The sequence below is a fragment of the Vigna umbellata genome, chromosome 4 (assembly GCF_029865625.1).
Source record: "Vigna umbellata cultivar VRB3 chromosome 4, Vumbellata_1.0, whole genome shotgun sequence".
NCBI classification, from domain to species: domain Eukaryota; kingdom Viridiplantae; phylum Streptophyta; class Magnoliopsida; order Fabales; family Fabaceae; genus Vigna; species Vigna umbellata.
This window is the reverse complement of record NC_142168.1, coordinates 44939258-44956759: the sequence shown is the minus strand read 5'-3', so window position 1 is coordinate 44956759 and position 17502 is coordinate 44939258. Positions and strand designations below refer to the sequence as shown.

At 31.7% G+C, this 17502-nt stretch overlaps 1 protein-coding gene across 1 annotated transcript; it reads right to left on the bottom strand.

The window, feature by feature from the left end:
* Positions 1 to 8128: 8128 nt before the first annotated feature.
* On the bottom strand, positions 8129 to 10334 carry LOC124839482 (small ribosomal subunit protein eS7-like). The gene is made up of 6 exons (XM_047315307.2): positions 10177 to 10334; positions 9230 to 9314; positions 9062 to 9135; positions 8855 to 8978; positions 8509 to 8691; positions 8129 to 8413 (listed from the first exon to the last, which is right to left on the bottom strand). The coding sequence occupies exons 2-6, from the start codon at positions 9302 to 9304 to the stop codon at positions 8294 to 8296; spliced, it is 576 nt and encodes a 191-aa protein (XP_047171263.1). The 5' UTR covers positions 9305 to 9314; positions 10177 to 10334; the 3' UTR covers positions 8129 to 8293.
* Positions 10335 to 17502: the final 7168 nt, after the last annotated feature.

Genomic DNA, 17502 nt, shown 5'->3' with positions numbered 1-17502 from the left:
TTTCTCAATTTTTTCTACTTTGTTTCATCACCCATGCCCTTGTCTTCCCCGCGTTTCAGATAGCTCCACTACCCTCTTCTTTTTCTCTTTTGAATTTAAATATAAGAATTTATTTCATAAATTTAATAAATAATAATAATAATGCACTCTCATCCAATCCATTCATGTTCACTGTTTCAAAAAGCAAAAAGAAGAAAAAAAGTAAGAAGGTATATAAATTAGATGATTTCTAACTTTCGGTCTGAAAAAGATAAGGAAATGAAAAGAACATTTCTCCATTCATATTGGATTTAGAAGAAAAAAAACGATAAAATAAAATTATAACACATTAGAAAGTATCTTTTGACTAAATAAATAAATTTAACAATTATACATGTAAGAGTATTTTCATTCTTCATACAATTTATCATGTTTAAATGTTCTAAATTTGACCCAGTGCGAATCAACCATATGGCTCACATTGTTGTTGGTAACTTAAATGGAATCACTCTCACTCGTTTCCAATAAACTTGGAATGCACACTTTCTTTGTATTATGTGTCATCAATCATTATGTTTCTATTACTAATATGTATTCAACGACTATAATCGGCATTTCTATACATTTTTAGCATAGGATCAACCGAAAATAGTTTGGTTTGTAGTTATATTTGATTTTTCAGTACAAAGGATTACTTTTAGCATATTTCACCAACAATCCAATTTATTTGAAATTATACATTAAACAAAGATAAGATCATTAATAAGTCATATTTACAATTTCTTAATTATTTGAATAGATAAAACATTCAATACAAATATAAAATAAAAAAGTAATTAATAATTTAATCTCTATATTTTGATCGAAAACTCTTAATTAAAAGACTCGTCACGAACTATAACAAAAAGGATATAAGAGTATTAGATTTCATTTAAATTAAGTTCAAGATGATGTTTAGATAAGTTAAGAAAGACGTGAAAACCTAGTTTAAGATTCTTTTGTAAATATTAGAATAAAATATTTTGAAGTATAGTTTTTATTATTTGGACCCTATATTTAGGTCATAGTTTAAACTTGAGTCTAATAGTCTAGTTTGATCCTAAAGGAGATAGACCTAGTTTTTGGGCTTGATGTGAAATGCATGAAACTAGGGTTTCTTAAACCTAGAAGGCGTGGAGTGCAAGACTCCTCCTTGAGCGCACCATGGCAAGGAACATGTGAGTTGCTTAGGTGGCAAGTCACACTATACTCATGCTCTCTTTTGGCTCCAAAATTCAAATTTCTATATTGGTTTGAATTGTTTTTGACTATACTTTATGGAGACCACTTTTAGGGTTTCTTAGCCTATAAATAAATGTCTCTAGCTCTTGTAAATTCAACTTAAGTTTAGTAAAGAAATATTGTCCAAATTGAGTGACATTAACTTGTTTTAGATCTCCCTAGACTAATTCTTTCTTTGATACTACTTTAAGCTTCCTTCCTTACGAGTTGGTCTCACCTCTCCCTAGAAAACGCACACTAGTCAAAACAAACACTACATTATCTTTTTCTCCATTCTACATTATCTCATCATTTGGTATCAGGGCTAGGTTGCTCATACTAAAGATAATTTATTCTTCTCCCTTCTACTTTTTATTTCTAAGTTGTTTATCACATCCTTTACATGTCTTGATGTTGTTTTATCGATTAAATATGTGTTATATATCTTCTTGTTTGGTTCAAAGTGCTTGTTCTTCTTGAACCTTCATTTTGTGTAATGAATGTTTTAAAGCAAGTGTTATGTTTATATGTGTCCTCATGTGGTTAGTGGGTAATACTATGGTTGAGGGGAATATGTTGGTTGTAATTTGGTTTAGTGAATGTTGATTTCTGTCGAATTTTGATCTAGCAATGGTCATGTTTTGATGGTTTAATGCATGGATTTTGGTTTTGATGAGTATATGCTAATGATTGATAATTTTTGGGTTTGGTCGTGATTGTTTCAGTGGTGCAGAAGTGTTGTTATAGTGTCATAGGCATAGTGTTGTGACACTTTTGGTGACTAAAGCTTTGTTTTGTAATAAGAACTTATCTGTGCAGTGTTTGAACGTTATGGTTTGTTTTATGGCTTTGGGATGACAGTCGATCCGTTAAGCTTGACTCATGATGTTTAAGGTTTATTTCTTGTTGGTAAGTTTGAATTCGTATTTTTTAGGCTTGGAACTGTGTTTTAGGTACTAGAACAATGTTGATATGTGTCTTAAAGTTGCATTTAGTGCCTTAAGTTGAATCTAATATGTTAAATACATGTATTGTAGTGTGACAAGCTATTTTTAGTATGCTTAAGTTTCAATCCTAATTGTTTAATGGTAATATATGTTGGTTAAGTTGCTAAGTCATGTTGTTTGTGTGTTAAGTGTTGAATCTGAGCTATTTTGTGGTGTTTTCGGACTAGGGTAATGTTAGGTTGGGCTGGGTAATCGAGTTGGTTGGTTGGGCTAAGTAGTCAGGGTGTTAGGTCGAGCTGGGTTGGTTGGGCGGGCTGGGCTATATTGGTCGGGTGACCGAGTTGTTTTGAGACCATGATTTGGAGGTTTTGGAACTCGATTTTGTTGTTCTAGAGGTCGGCCTAGGGTTTTTTACCCTGGTCGAGTTGTTGCTTATGGTTGTCGAGTTATTTCTTTCTTTATTGAGTTGTTTTTATGAGTGTTGAATTGTATTTTTATTATTTTCAAGCTATTTGTGTGTTGGCTGAGCTAGTTGCATGTTTGTCGGGCTATGAAGGTGTCTAACCGAGTTGTTGTGATTGTTGTTGTGTTGTATTGGAACATGGTTGTAACGTTGGATGTTGGTTATGGTGTTTGTGGTTGAGTGATGTTTCTCTGTTGTTCGTTGTTATGTCTTCTTGTCGTATCTTATAAAGTTGGGGTTTGTTTCTTTCATGTTTGTGAAAATGGTCCTTTTCACCTATGTGAGGCAATGGAAGAGGAGAGGTTCAAGTGTTACACCTTTTTGCATGTGTGAAGTAGTGGAGAAGGGAATGATGTTTTACCCGTAGATTTTTAGTTCATTGTTGAGTATAGTGCTCAGTATGTGATGCATCGAATTTTTACTCATAATTCCTTGAAAAGTTGGGGAGATAGGTCCTTGTTGTGACAATATGATAGCTCGAGCTACCCTATTTTGAAAAACAGGTTGTGTACGGTAGGGTATAGGAGAATGACATTTGGTTTGGTATCACTTGGAGGTGATGTGGATCTTGTGGGACGATTGTAGTGTGAACTCATTGCTTGTAATAGATATTTTTAGTAGAATGAGTGAGTATGATTGTTGTATATTATCTAATGTTGTTATGTTAGTTCACCCTTGCTTGTTTGTTTGTGTTGTACGATGATTGTATAACTTATATTGTTATGCAGAAGCGTATGATATTATAAATAATGTTGTTGCTGCTTAGAACGAGGAGACACGTGAGAATATCTTGGGGGATTTTCAAAATACGTTTAAGACAATGTTTTATTTTAATGTAATGTTTTTGAAGTATTATCTTATGGTTTTGAATTAAGAGTAATGTGATTTTCACTTGGTTTGTTTTAGTTCGCGATAATTAAATAAAGTTTTTATTAATTCATTATTTTGCGAATGTATCAGAGTTAATGATTTTTGAAGTTAATAAATGTTTTATAAACTACACATGACTCGTGAAAGGGATGTTATATTGTGGCTAAAACCGACTAACCAATTCAAAAAATTCTACAGAAATTGGATCTCACGGAAAGAATGTTGGTGTGATTGTGCAACACCCAAAATATACCAGCAAGTGTAATGAGTTGTTGTAGTATAACAAGTGTTGTATCCATAGAGATTTGGCAGAAAATACAATGTTTTAACTATCTTGATCTTCATTTAAGTTGTATTGAAAAACATATTTATGGAAATTGTGTTAGAGTTCAACTTCACAACTTCTACCTCTCTTGAATCAGGTCCACCCTAAATATGGAGCTACAAATGATTAAGTCCTAGGAGTTCGCTTAGGTGTTACTCTAGGTCCATCCTTGGCACCTAGAGCCTATGATCGTCACCCTTTAGCATGATTCCTCAGTGATTGCTTGAACATGTCACCTGCATTAAGATCAAGACTCTTTCTCTAGTTGCACACCCTAGATTTATTCCTAGCATTTAAAAGTCCACAATAAATCTGATTGAACCACAACTTACAACTAGTTCACACTTAATCTTAAGCTAGTAAAGTAAGATAAGTGATCAATTCATCCAATGTTAAGCATAAATCAATTAACAAACTTTACATCAAAAGCAAAGATACATAAATGAAAGATAATACCGAATACAAGAGAGTTCAAAGTTGTTAGAGTGATACGCTGTCATTGACGCTATCAATTACTATTACTTAACAAGACACCTTCAATATTGTCAAGTTAGTCATTAACAAACTACATATGATTTTAGCCCTGAGTCGTTTCACAACGAATACGAAATTGCTTTTCAATAATTTATTCTTATGAAATCCTACTCAAAAGGTTACTAGAACAAAATGTAAATACTAAAAGATAAAAGTAAAATATATCCTAATGAAATTAATATGTACGATTGTTTAAATGTGAATTTCATGAAATTAGAAGTAAAAGAATTTAAAGCAATTATACTAAATAGGCTAATTCCATTGGTTTTCCATAATATATTCATCATCGATTAGCCACATATTATTATTCAATTGATTATTACTTTTGATTTCAAATATATTAAAGTACATTCTTAATTAATTTGATGACAATCTTCTTATTAACCAAAGTAGATTCTCAATTAAAAGCAAGACATTTCTAGATTATTCATAATAAATTCAACCAAAAAACATTCTCAATTAAATCCTATTAATCAAAGTAATAGTAATTTGATAGTGTCAATGACAGCATATCAACCTTGATTAATTATTGTTAAAGTTTTTACCACTAATCCAAATACATTCTCAATTGGTAGAAAAAACTCATTCAATCACATAAAAGTTTCTAAATTCAATCAAAATTAAAAATCTTTATACTCATTTGATCAATATGCATACAGATTAAAAAACCTCGTTAATTAACTACGATGTAAAAATAATTACTTTTCACGTGATTGAGAGATAACAAATGAAGTACCTGAAGAAACACTAGAATGAGAAGTTGAATAGTGTTATAGGAAAAATTTTTGTGAAGGAGATAATTTAACAATTTTGTTGATGATTGAAAAGCTTACGTAAGTTGTTAAACGCTTAACATTGAAAACTAGTTTAAACTATAAGTTCTTTTTAGCAAATGTTTTTCAATCGTTTAAATATGTTTATTGCAGTGTTTTGATAAAACTAGCTCTTTAATAAAAGATGTTTAGTAATAAGAGCTTTTATAGTGGTTAAAGTAATGTGCAACTGCAAAACTTGTAAGTAAAGTGTTTAGAAAGAATAAAGCAATAAACACACAATTGTTTTTATATTGGTTCACTGTATCGAGTTACGTCTAGTCTCCTCTAACACTTTAGAGAGTTCCACTATAATCTTCAACAAGATTACAACTGAGTATTCTCACTACTCCTGGTTTCGCTAGTCAAGTAACCACCATTACTCTAACTAGTATTGAGTTTTATCTACTCTTGGTTACATAGTATTCTTCATCACTCCTAGTACCCTAGACACTCAGTATCTTCCTAATACACGATCTAGTTGAGTTTCACCCACTCTTGGTGATCGTCAATGTCGCGATCGACTCAAACTGATGTTGCAATTAAAATGCAGTATGATAAGGAATGACTCCTAGGTCGTCTCTCAGTGACCAATTTTTGGTTCAGTCAAACGTAGTGGAGGAGGGGTTGAATAGTTTCACCAATTCAATTAAACATAGAAAATACCTTAAATTAAACAATGATTAAAAACGGTTGGTCACTAGTTTAATTGCAATGTTTTACATCCTTGATTAACAACAAATTACACGTTCTTCTCACCCTAATCCAACACGAATTAACCAATTAAGCGAAGGTTAATCTGATCTTCAAAATTACGAATTAAGCAAACACAATGAATATATCTAATCAATTCTACAGAACACAGGTTAATCAACTAAGCGAAGATTAAACACCAATTAGACCACTAAGCGTGTCCTAATTGTAAGCACAAAACAGTTTACGCATATGTAGAGGAAAGAACAACAAAATCAGATTGACAGCTCAGAAATCTCAAGGAAAAGAATGTAATCTCCTAGTGTAGGGTAATTTGAGCCATATGAGTGGCTGCTAGTTATTGTTGCATGTAAGCAATTCGAGTTGTAACAAAATTGATGACTACTTGTTGTTGGTGGAACAAAATATTTGTTGAATCAAGGACTGCTATGGTTGGTTATTGTTGTTGCTAATGAACCAAAGGTAGCCTATTCAAGCCCATGAAGAATGGAAGTGTCCTTAACTTGGAAGTCATTCGGCATATAACAACCACTGCCTTGCACTCAACAATAGTTTGTAGATTACATAATTTTGAGCATGTGTATTTTGTGCATTTCTTTGAAGTTAACACTTGAATCACATGTCAATTACATGTCACTTGATTTGTGAATGGTGGTTGATGATTAGCAGGGCCTCATGTAGGGGTGTTGAATCACCTATAAATTTCGTACCCCACCCCTTTGTGAATCACTTTTGAATGCAATTAGGTGATACATTGTTGAGATGACTTCAACACCTCCTTGCTTGAAAGTCACTTTGAATATAAATTCTTCTCCTTCCCGTCTAGCTTCCTTCCTTAGTTGGTAGACCTTCTGAGCTAGATTTCACCACACATTCACCATAAATCAATCATACACATCACACACCTTCATATTTCGTTGTACCTTGTGCATCCATTTCAAAGAGTTATTGTATGGCTCTTCGTACCGTGAAGGATGGACTTTCTAGCCCCCTCAAAGCAAGTCATCATGTGGTATTCAAAGCCACGGTTCAAGTCTAGTAGTGAGCTAAGTGCTTTCCTATTTCTGTGCTGTTTAGATGAATCCTTTTATGTTTTGTTCTGTTTTGCACTGTTCCATTGAATTTTGTTCTAATTCAATAGGTTTTGTATGTGTGAGTCAGTGTTTTACTACTTTGAGTCCATTATTTCATCATTTAATCAGTGCAATTCCATTGTTGAGTCTTTAATTTCGAAATCCAATTTTGTTTTGTCATAGTCTTGTATTTTGCTTATTTTGTCATAGGTTGTGATTATGATTTGAATATGCTTGTTTAATTTTGTTGTGATTTTATTGAATGTTTAAGGTAAACATACCATATATATATATAAGTAAGTGCAAACCTCATCTTACAAGCCGATTTTGTGAGGTTCAGTAAGGCCTAAAGTCCATTGAACAAAGTTAGAACATATCTTAGCAATATATTGAGCATATTATTCCACATGCTATCAGACCGTTATCGGATCACGTATTAATCTCTAGTCTCACATTCAAGATAATGTCTATACCTCGAGATGAGACGAAATGTTAGAAGTTCCACGTGAACTAAAAATAAAACCAATTTATAATATATAAATAGGTGCAAACCTCACTTTACAAACCGATTTTGTAAAGCTAGACTTAAAATTCATTTCTTAACTAAAGTCTCCAAATTATCCTTCATTAAAAATATAGTAAACATCCCTACATATTCTTACTTTGGATGTTTCATAAGGTATTTCCAAATCTAGAAAATACCTTTCAAAATATTCATCCAAAACATAAGAAAAAATTTCCATAACAAGTGTTTTCTCATATTTCCGAATCTTGAAATAACTTTAGGTACAAATGTTGTAGGAATTTTTCTATTTCGGAACATCCCATAAAAAAATTTCCGAAGCAAGTGATTCAGAATAGATTTTCAAATCTAGAAATGACTTCCAGAACCCTGATTTTGAAAACTTTTGTGTTCCAGAATGTATTTTAGTCTGGAATGTATTTTCAGATTTGAAAATACCTTCTAGAATAATTGTTTCAGAATATAAAAAAACATTTTTGAAATGTGTTTCCAACGTCAATTCCAAACTTGAAAATACCTTCCACACCCATTCCTAAATGTAAAAATCATAAATCTTCCCTAGAATAGTAAATCCAAAATACTTGCATCACATTTTTACATTCCTATTATTAAAGAAAAAAAATGGTGATTTGGGAACAGGAAGTACTCCTTAGTAATTTTAATGTCATCAAGTAAAAGAAGCAGCAAATAAAAAGTTCCAGAAGTCAAAATTTTGGATATTGTTTAACAATGTGTGGTTCTAACAAAAACTGAAAAAAAAAAAAAACTATCCTCCTTTAAACCCAGAAGCTTATCAGGCTTCTGTGCCTGGATAATCAAATACTACATCTTTTCCAGTAAGCTTCCTGTAAACTCCAGAAAAAGTCTCCAGCTTGTACTCGGTGTTATTGCGCTCCTTGGGATCCAAGAAAACCTTCAATATAAAAATTGTCAAAAAGAAACAATTTATAAGTTACATGGGAAATGACAAGATAAATTCAAATTAATGAAAACTTCACAAGCAATTACCTTCACTATTTTTGAGCCATCAATTCTATATCTGGCCCTTTTTCCAACAATCTCTGCAGGATATACAACATCCTCTAGCATGGCATCATGAACTGCAGTCAATGTCCGGGTCCTGGGACGCTGAACGGCAGAGCCCTTCTTTGGTGGCCGCACGATCCTCCTTGTGGCAATCATAATAACATCCTGCCATTTGATATACATTCTTCAGTTAATAATACAATTTAGTGTTCCTTGAACTCACTATAACCAAGAAGTGATATGGCAAATACGTACATAAGGGGGGAAATAGAAAAGAAAATCAAAGACAAATTTGTTTGTATCAAGATATATTGAAGTAAAATACAACCTTCCCGCTAAATTTCTTCTCCAACTCCCTCACAAGTCGGAGATGAATCTTGTGGAATGCTTTTCTCAATCTGAAAGGCACATAGATGACTACAGCCTTGCGATTATTGGCCACATCCATTTGACTGCAGGAGAAAAATATGTCATTCTGCCGAGAAAAACTTCTATAACCAAGAATACATCAATTGATTATTTGCAACATCCTTACATTGCTTGATTAATATAGAGATCCTTCAAGTCACTTTTCAGATCCTGGTTGGTATTCTCCAAGTCAAATAAGTACTGCACAGTCATCAAATACCACGGTTTCAATATAAATAATAATCATGAATTCGTGAAATAAACCATTCTAACGAAACAGGAAAAGGGCAATAACCTGTGCAACTGTCTCTTCAAGTTCAGTGGGCTCTGCATCCTTATCCTTGTGAATTTTCTTCCTCGATGTGTACATTATGTTCAATCTGTTTCACCACATAAAGACCACTATCAGAACCTTAGCTTAGTAAACAAAAGTAAAAATCACAGCGAAAAATGTTCCCTAAATCCTATTAGAAGGCAAGTGACAACCAACCCGTATTCACAAGATTACGGTAAAAGAAATTAAAAAGACTTCCAATAATTTTAAAAGTAGAAATAAAAAACCACCAAATTCAATTTCAGTAAGGAAGACCCAGACAAAAGAAGGTGTCAACAACTAATAGTTTTCCAGTTCTCCACTCCCTCTATTCATTAATTCTCACTTAGTGAGCTAAAAGGTAATATCAGAGTGAACATATTTTTCGAATTCCTAATACGAACAACTGTCACCTCAACCCAAACCAATATTCATTAACGTCGCAAGGGTAAAAAACTTGAAAGCTGCATGACCATAAACCTAAATGGAGATAAAACACCACCAATCTCCCAATTTTCATTACAATAAGCATGAGATAACAACTGAAACACTTTTCTCTCTCTCTCTCTAGCCCCCTTTAATTCTCACTAGCTGAGCTAGCAGCCACAATATCTGCATACCAAAAATCCAAAAACTGAAAAAAAAAATGAAGGACCGTATATATAATCTTGACTAAAAATTAGTTCCTGTCATGCTCTCACCATTTACCAACACACTCCTGATACATACATTACTGAAACTAATTGTTCACAACCCTAATTTCAATTCAGAACAAGTTAAGTGAAATCAATTCAAGTCACCAAATCACCCAAATTCAAAGAAAATAAAAACAGGGTAATGAAGGGTTGATTAAAAATTGCTGTAACTTAAACTTAATTGAAGAAAGTAAATGCGTTAAAGAGAAAGTGAGAGAAAGAGTTGAATAATACCAGAAACAGAGTAACACGTCTTGCCTTCGCCTTTACTTTCAGCTTCAGCACGAATGGAAGACGGACAGAAACTAGAGGCGATTAGGAGCTTTTTATATGGAACAGCTTTCAGGCTTCGAGGTTGCCCTAATTTTAGATACGCTCAGAGAACATAATCTTCTTATTTTTTTTTTAAGTTTTTTATTTAAAATTTGTTATATCATTGTAATTTCTTACGTACTTACGTCAATAATTTCACACATCCACACGACACACACAATATTATGTCATATAGCAATATTATTTTTATATATACTAGTGTAAATCTCCTATAAAAAGAGAAAAAATAGTTATTGTTATTAAAAAATTTTAAAAATCAATATTATGTCTTATAGAAATATTGTTTTTATAAATACTAGTGTAAATCTCCTATAAAAAGAGAAAAAAATGAGTTATTGTTATTGTATCGTATTTAGTGGAGACCGAACGATTAACATTCAACACCGTTCGATCCATGTACTCAAGATTGTCCGGTTCATCTGTTACAGTCAATCAGGTCAAAGATTGGGTTGCAATTGGACCAGCATTTAAAGATTGGACTGCAATTGGGCCAGCGTTTAAGTTATTGGACCAATAGTCCAGCAGATGATAAAATAATCAAGAATATCTAATTAAAGATATTGATAAGCTATTTATCAATGACCAACCGAATCATCAGGTAAGTTTGTTATTATTTCATCTATATGAAGCATTTATAAATAGAATGACAGAGCCAAAAGCCAGGTACGTTCCATTCACGTTTGACTCACACTTCTAAATACTCAATAGTGATAATCATTCACTAAATATTCAATCAAGAGCCGAGACTCTTCAAATCACACGCCTAACTTGAGCGTCGGAGTGCCTTTTGCAAGTACATCCCCTCGTCAAGAAAGAGACTGATCGGTCGGCGGCAGGAGATTGAAGGTGACCGAGCGTTCCACACGAAAGACCAAGCAATCCAGGCAGAAGGAAGGCAGACGATTCAAGCATTCGAACACAAGAAAGATGAACGTGTGATCTATATTGCGGGAGAGCGAGCCTTTGGTCTACTTTGCAAAAGAGCGAGGGTTAGCGACAAAGTCATCCGGGAGCACTAAAGTCACGTGTCTCGATCCCACAAAAATATCTACCGAAACCGTTATTAAAAATTAAAAAAATCAATATTATGTCTTATAGCAATATTATTTTTATAAATACTAGTGGAAATCTCCTATAAAAAATGAGTAATTTTTATTAAAATTAAAAAAATGTTATTAAATTTTCAAAAATATAGTTATGAAGATTAATTGTAAAATAAATAGTTTTTTTATGATTTTAGTATTCATGTATTTTTATTAAAAATAGATTAATTGGATTTTTAAAAAATAATGATAAAACTTAAAAGAGAAAAGAATAAAATAATTTATATTACTAAAGATAAATTTAGTAGTAAAATATGTAGTTACTAAATAATTAAAAACGTAATTCTTTTTATTAATAGTTATATATATAATATAAATTTAAATTTGTATTGAGTTTTCTTAAAGAAAATGTTTTTAAAGATGACATTGATAAAAATGTTATTGTTTATAATTGATGAAACTATACCGTAAATGTGTATGTATGATATGTTATCAATTATAATTAATGTGAGATTATGATTTGTTTATTAAATTGTTATTATATATATATATATATATATATATATATATATATATAATTAGCTTAAATGTGTTGCGATTAACGTATAAAATATGTTTTTGTATTTTTAAAATAAAAAATTATTATTTCTTATTCTTAATATTATGTTGTAATTTTAATTATTTATGTCTTTTACCAAAAGGTTGAATAATTATTTAAAAGATGCTTAAGATGATATATATCACATGTCTTAAAAAAAATATAAGATACTAATATATATGTTAATTATTTATATTTTGATTAAATATGGTTATAGTTACTTAGATGCATAGTGTAATTCGTGTTTTAAACTTTAATATTTTTTTGATTTAAAATTTAAAAAATGAAAGAATGTACAGTTATTTCAATTTTCATTGGTATTAATGTTTATACCTTTTAATACATTTTAAAATTTTAAATGTTAAATGATGTTATAAGCTAACATTTGAATTGTTTATACCTTTTAATACATTCCAACTCAAATGTCAATCTAAAATACCAATTTAACACATAAAAGAAAGTTAACCTTGTTTGGTAAAAGAATTATGTCTATTTGTTTGTTTACTAAAATTATCAAAGTTTGATATAAGAATTTTAATTTTGTATCCAAATTTAGAGATCAAAAACATATTTAACCATTTATATTATAATAAATGTTATTATTAGTGATATCACAATTGAAAATTATTATTAAATGTTATTCATATGTATTTAACAGGGTTCATGTGGTTAATTTGGTTTTCTCCTTTCCTAATTGTTGCTCCATTGGATATTCTTTAGTTTTGGTTTTATCTCTTTGTTGATTTCTTAGTTATGTCAATTCAAATTTGTCTATCTTTTTCTTTTAACGACCATTGAATCTGTGCTAAATTTTCATGTTTCTCTTAGCCATTTCTAATTGTTTGTTATTTTGCTCATTTGAGAAGTTTTTTTCTATTTTGGGTGTGTTTGGGTTATCTCTAATTTTTTATTTGCTTTTGTTTTTTATTTGTATTTGTAGAAAACATTGAGCCAATACTCTTAACCAAGAGGGGGTGAATTGGTTTTTCCCTTTAAAAAATTGTTCTGTAAAGAACTTTTTGAAATCTTTGATGTTTTCTTGGGATGCAATCAATCAAGAATAAGAGCAATGTAAAAGAGAAGGGATAGAGAGATTCACACAGTTGTTTATACTAGTTTGGCCCAATGCCTACGTCCAGTCTTCCTTCAATCAACATTAAATGAAGGGGTCCACTATATTGATAGAGTTCTTACAAGCAAACATACATAGAACAATCCTCTTAAATGTACTCTCCTTTCTAACTCAATATCAACTATAACATACACCCAGAAAGATCACTCACTTTTTGTCACCCTTAGAGCAATCTCAACTCTAAGTAAAAGAACTTCACCAAGTCCTATTCCTGGCCGCAACAACAAGGATACAATCAACATTGATGGTATAAGAACACTAATCTGAAGAAGTACACCTCAATGTGTAGAAACGATCAGCTATATGAAAACACTTAGTTCTTGGAAGAATCTTTAAGTATTTCCTTCCAATGAAGCAATCTTGATTCTTCAAGAAATTCAGGACGCTCCTATAATTAAAATCTCAACAATCAAGTTAATTATGAAAGTTAGGAATCATAAAATTTTTGAAGTACAGAGAGCAATGCGTCTATTTATATATTTTTGAACTCTGACACATTTTAATCGATTAAACAATTAATATAATTGGTTAAAGTTTTCCTTAAACTTTAACATATTTACATTTGCACAAAATTTAACAGATTAAAAATGCATACAATCAATTATAAATTCATACAAGCCACAACATTCAAAATATGACCATTATTGACAGTGATGTCTTTTTAAGAAAAAAGTTTGGTTTAATGTTTCGGTAGGTCCCTATTTTTGTCCAGAATCTCAACTAGGTCCCCTTCTTTTTCGGTGTCTCAATTGAGTCCTTATTTTTGTAAAATTGAATCAAATAGAGGCTTGCCGTCAAATTAAAAAAACGCAGTTAAGGAGAGTGTTACTTGACATGCTGAAAGTGTTTTTTTAAATGACGTGACATTAAAAACGTCTGTGAATTGTATTTTTTTAATTTGTGAATTAAAAAATAGAGTGCAAAGAGGGGAATTAAAATTTAAATAAGGGCAAAGTAGTCAAAAGAATCTAAATTAACTACAGTAGCCCCTTTCTATGCAATAGCCAATTCGAAATCAGATTTGGGAAGAAGATTAGAGCTTCGAATTAGGGTTCGTGAGAGATTAGGGCATAAGCACTTTGGTTTAGATGCATGAACGAGTGATTTGTTTTTGGCAATGTAGATTCAAGCATTCTACAAGTTTTCTCTGGTGACGGCGTTTCTCTCTGTCAACTATTTGGACTATTTCCTCTCTCTATGTTCTGTTCCCGTAATGCACTTTTCTTCTTTCGCTTTTTCTCCCGAAAATGTTACGCTTTTTAGGCATTAAGTTAGACATTGTTATTGTTTATTATTTTATAATTTTTTATTTTAATTTACTTTCATTTTGTGGCAGCAATCGAGTGGGTGGCCTTTTCAGCTTCTATTAGTGGCATGCCTGTCTTTGGTAGCAAAAATGGAAGAGTCTCATGTCCTGTTTTTATTGGACCTGCAACTGTTCGAACCCAACTTCGTCTTTGCTCCAAAAACGAGGAGATTTGGGTCATGTCCAATCTCAAATGGAGACTTCGCTCCATCACGCCATATGATTATCTTAACCATTTCATCACCAAGCTCCCTTCCTCCTCTTCCTCCGAATGCACAAAGCATTGTTTTCTCTCACAAACCCTAATATGAAGCCCTAATCTTCTTCCCCCAATCTGATTTCGAATTGACAATTGCACAGAAAGGGATTGCTGCAGTTAATTTAGATTATTTTGACCACTTTGCCCTTATTTATAATTTAATTCCCTTCTTTGTACTCCATTTTTTAATTCAGAAATTAAAAAAATACACTTCCCACACGTTTTTAATGCCACGTAATTTAAAAAAGCACTGTCAGCATGCCACGTAACACCCTCCTTAACGGTGTCTTTTCAATTTGACGGCAAGCCTCTATTTGATTCAACTTTACAAAAATAAGGATCCAGTTGAGACGTCGAAAAAGAAAAGGACCTATTTGAGATTCTGAACAAAAATAAGGACCTACCGAAACATTAAACCAAAAAGTTTTCACATAAAACACATTTTAACTTATTAGAAAATTAATATAATCAGTTAAGTTCCATACTTAAGCAATTTTGAAAACTTTTTCCATTTAGAACACATCAATGCACTCGGTAATCATGTATTGGCATAACAACGAGTTTTAATCGATTATACACATAATGTAATCGGTTAAAACTTTGTGTTTTCACTCTGATAAGCATATACTGATATATGATGAAATTTAAGAGATTAATCAAACAGTTAATCGATTATTTCATGCAGATATGCAATGTGCAAAGTGTTTCACCCAATGATTTATATTTAAACAATGAATACACATAACAAATAGTTTAAGCACAAACACAGATATAATCAAGCAACTGTTTTGTCATTTTGTTGTGCAAGAAACTATAAAATATTTCTTTTGACATCATAAAAAACACATATGTGAGATATGGGTTCAATTGTACATAGCTCTCCCTATCAACAATCTCCTTTTTTTTATGATGTACAACAAGAAATTGTTTTCCAGTTACTCTCCCCCTTTGGGAATTAGCAAAAAAAATGACAATAAGTAACATGGAAAGAAAGTGCTTAAGAGATACATCAAAAGAAATTCTTACAGACCATTGAAGAATATGATGTTCCCCCTATCATGAAGCGGTGTAACACTTTAAACATTATGAGTAGAAAAAGTAGGATTTATAACATAATAAATCAAAGCTCAATGAATCAAATGAAAGCAGTATGACAATATATTAATGTACATAGATCAAAGTATATACTGATTTCAAATGAATGTATGAAGATGTACCAAGTGCAGTTTTGCAAAATACTCAATATGATTATGAATAAGATGTGAAGTACAAAGTATGATTGCAAAGTTAATGCATGATACCATCTTATGCAGCGGTAGAATATATATAACAGTTTAAGAAATTCTACAACATTTGGTGCATTTTTCAAAATGAAGCATAAGTATGATTTTCAAAACATTTTTGAACAATATGTAACACTTGATGCTTAAGATGTATAAAGTACCAATCATAACATGTTAAGCAATATATATAAACAATTATAAGCGTGTAAACTAAGTAAGCGACTTTTAATCGATTACATTATGAATTTAACCGATTAAAATCTCTGTTGAGCAAATTTTTAACATATTATTGATCTATGTAATTCGTTAAATTTCGTGAAAGTGATCAAATGCACTATTTTGATCAAATAAACCTTTTAAGATCAATGTTCAACCTGTAATCTCAACTTTCTCAACCATGTTGAGTGTTAGCACATTAATAAGCATTATAAAATCAATAGTTGTGATGCAATGTCAATATTCATGAATATTAATAAATGATAATGTAGTATTGCATTCAAACAATTTCATCAATTTAATCCCATTCAAGTGTTCACAAACTGATTTCAATGAATCATCCAATATCCAAAAAATCATTCAAGGAGCATTCAATCAATAAGCACAAGATATGGAATTAACAACAAAATATCATTATCAAAATAAAGATCAAACATAGTATAATTGTTCAAAAGATAAAGGCCTTATGGCCAAAATTACATCACTTAAAAACAAATACTAGGACTACAACAACAAACTATACTAGATCATATCCCTGAGCAATATATCATCATCGCTTTCATCACGAATACTCTCTTCCTCATCATCATCTGCATCATCCTCTTCATTCTCATCACTATCATCATCATCCAAACTCTGGATTTCCAACTTGTCTTTAATAACAACTATGTCCTTGTTGATTTTGTCAAACCGATATGTATAGAGGATTGATAGAGAGTGCATCTGCCTAACCATGTATTTTTCAAACTCAGATTTAGGCCTAAAGGAGGCAACTGATGATCCATCAGGTGCCTCTTCCCCATCCTGATTTTCATCTTTAAATAACCACCCATCTGGTCCATGCCGAAGATTCATGTGATGCAAGACAGTTCTGTCAATGATGTTCCTCTTGCTGTAGGTTTCACATGATTCTTCAACACAATTAACTTGAAAATGAAGAAGGACCTTTGAGATGAAAACTGCATAGGGCAGGCTTGCAAATTCCAACCAAGTTACCTTAAGCATGTTGTCAGATATAACTACTGACCAATCAGTTTGGATATTCTCTTTTAGAGAATGAATTAAGCACATATCCTCTATAGTCACTTGTGCATGGTTGTTGCCCCTTGGCAGATAATCCAGGTAATGACAAAAGCACAAAGGCGAATGTCTTTCTTCATTCCTCCTGTTTTATAAAGAGAATAATCTCTTGGCTTATCTGGATTCCTTAGATAGTTCTGGTATATAGAAAACTTATGCATTCCTTCAACTAATAGTTGCTCAATAAAGGGTGGGTCCAAAAGAGTTTGTGTTCGTGTGTTGTGCCCATGTTGTTAGCCTTTAAAAAGATGGAAAATGGAAAATGGAAAATGTGTTGTGGCTATTAACAACATCACCATTAAGTATAGAC

Coding starts and splice junctions, on each gene's coding strand:
- LOC124839482 (XM_047315307.2), bottom strand. CDS start 9,304: ATGTACACATCGAGGAAGAAAATTCACAAGGATAAGGATGCAGAGCCC. Junction 8,979..9,061: donor CTCTATATTAATCAAGCAAT/GTAAGGATGTTG, acceptor TTTCTCCTGCAG/TCAAATGGATGTGGCCAATA. Junction 8,692..8,854: donor AGAAGAAATTTAGCGGGAAG/GTTGTATTTTAC, acceptor ATCAAATGGCAG/GATGTTATTATGATTGCCAC.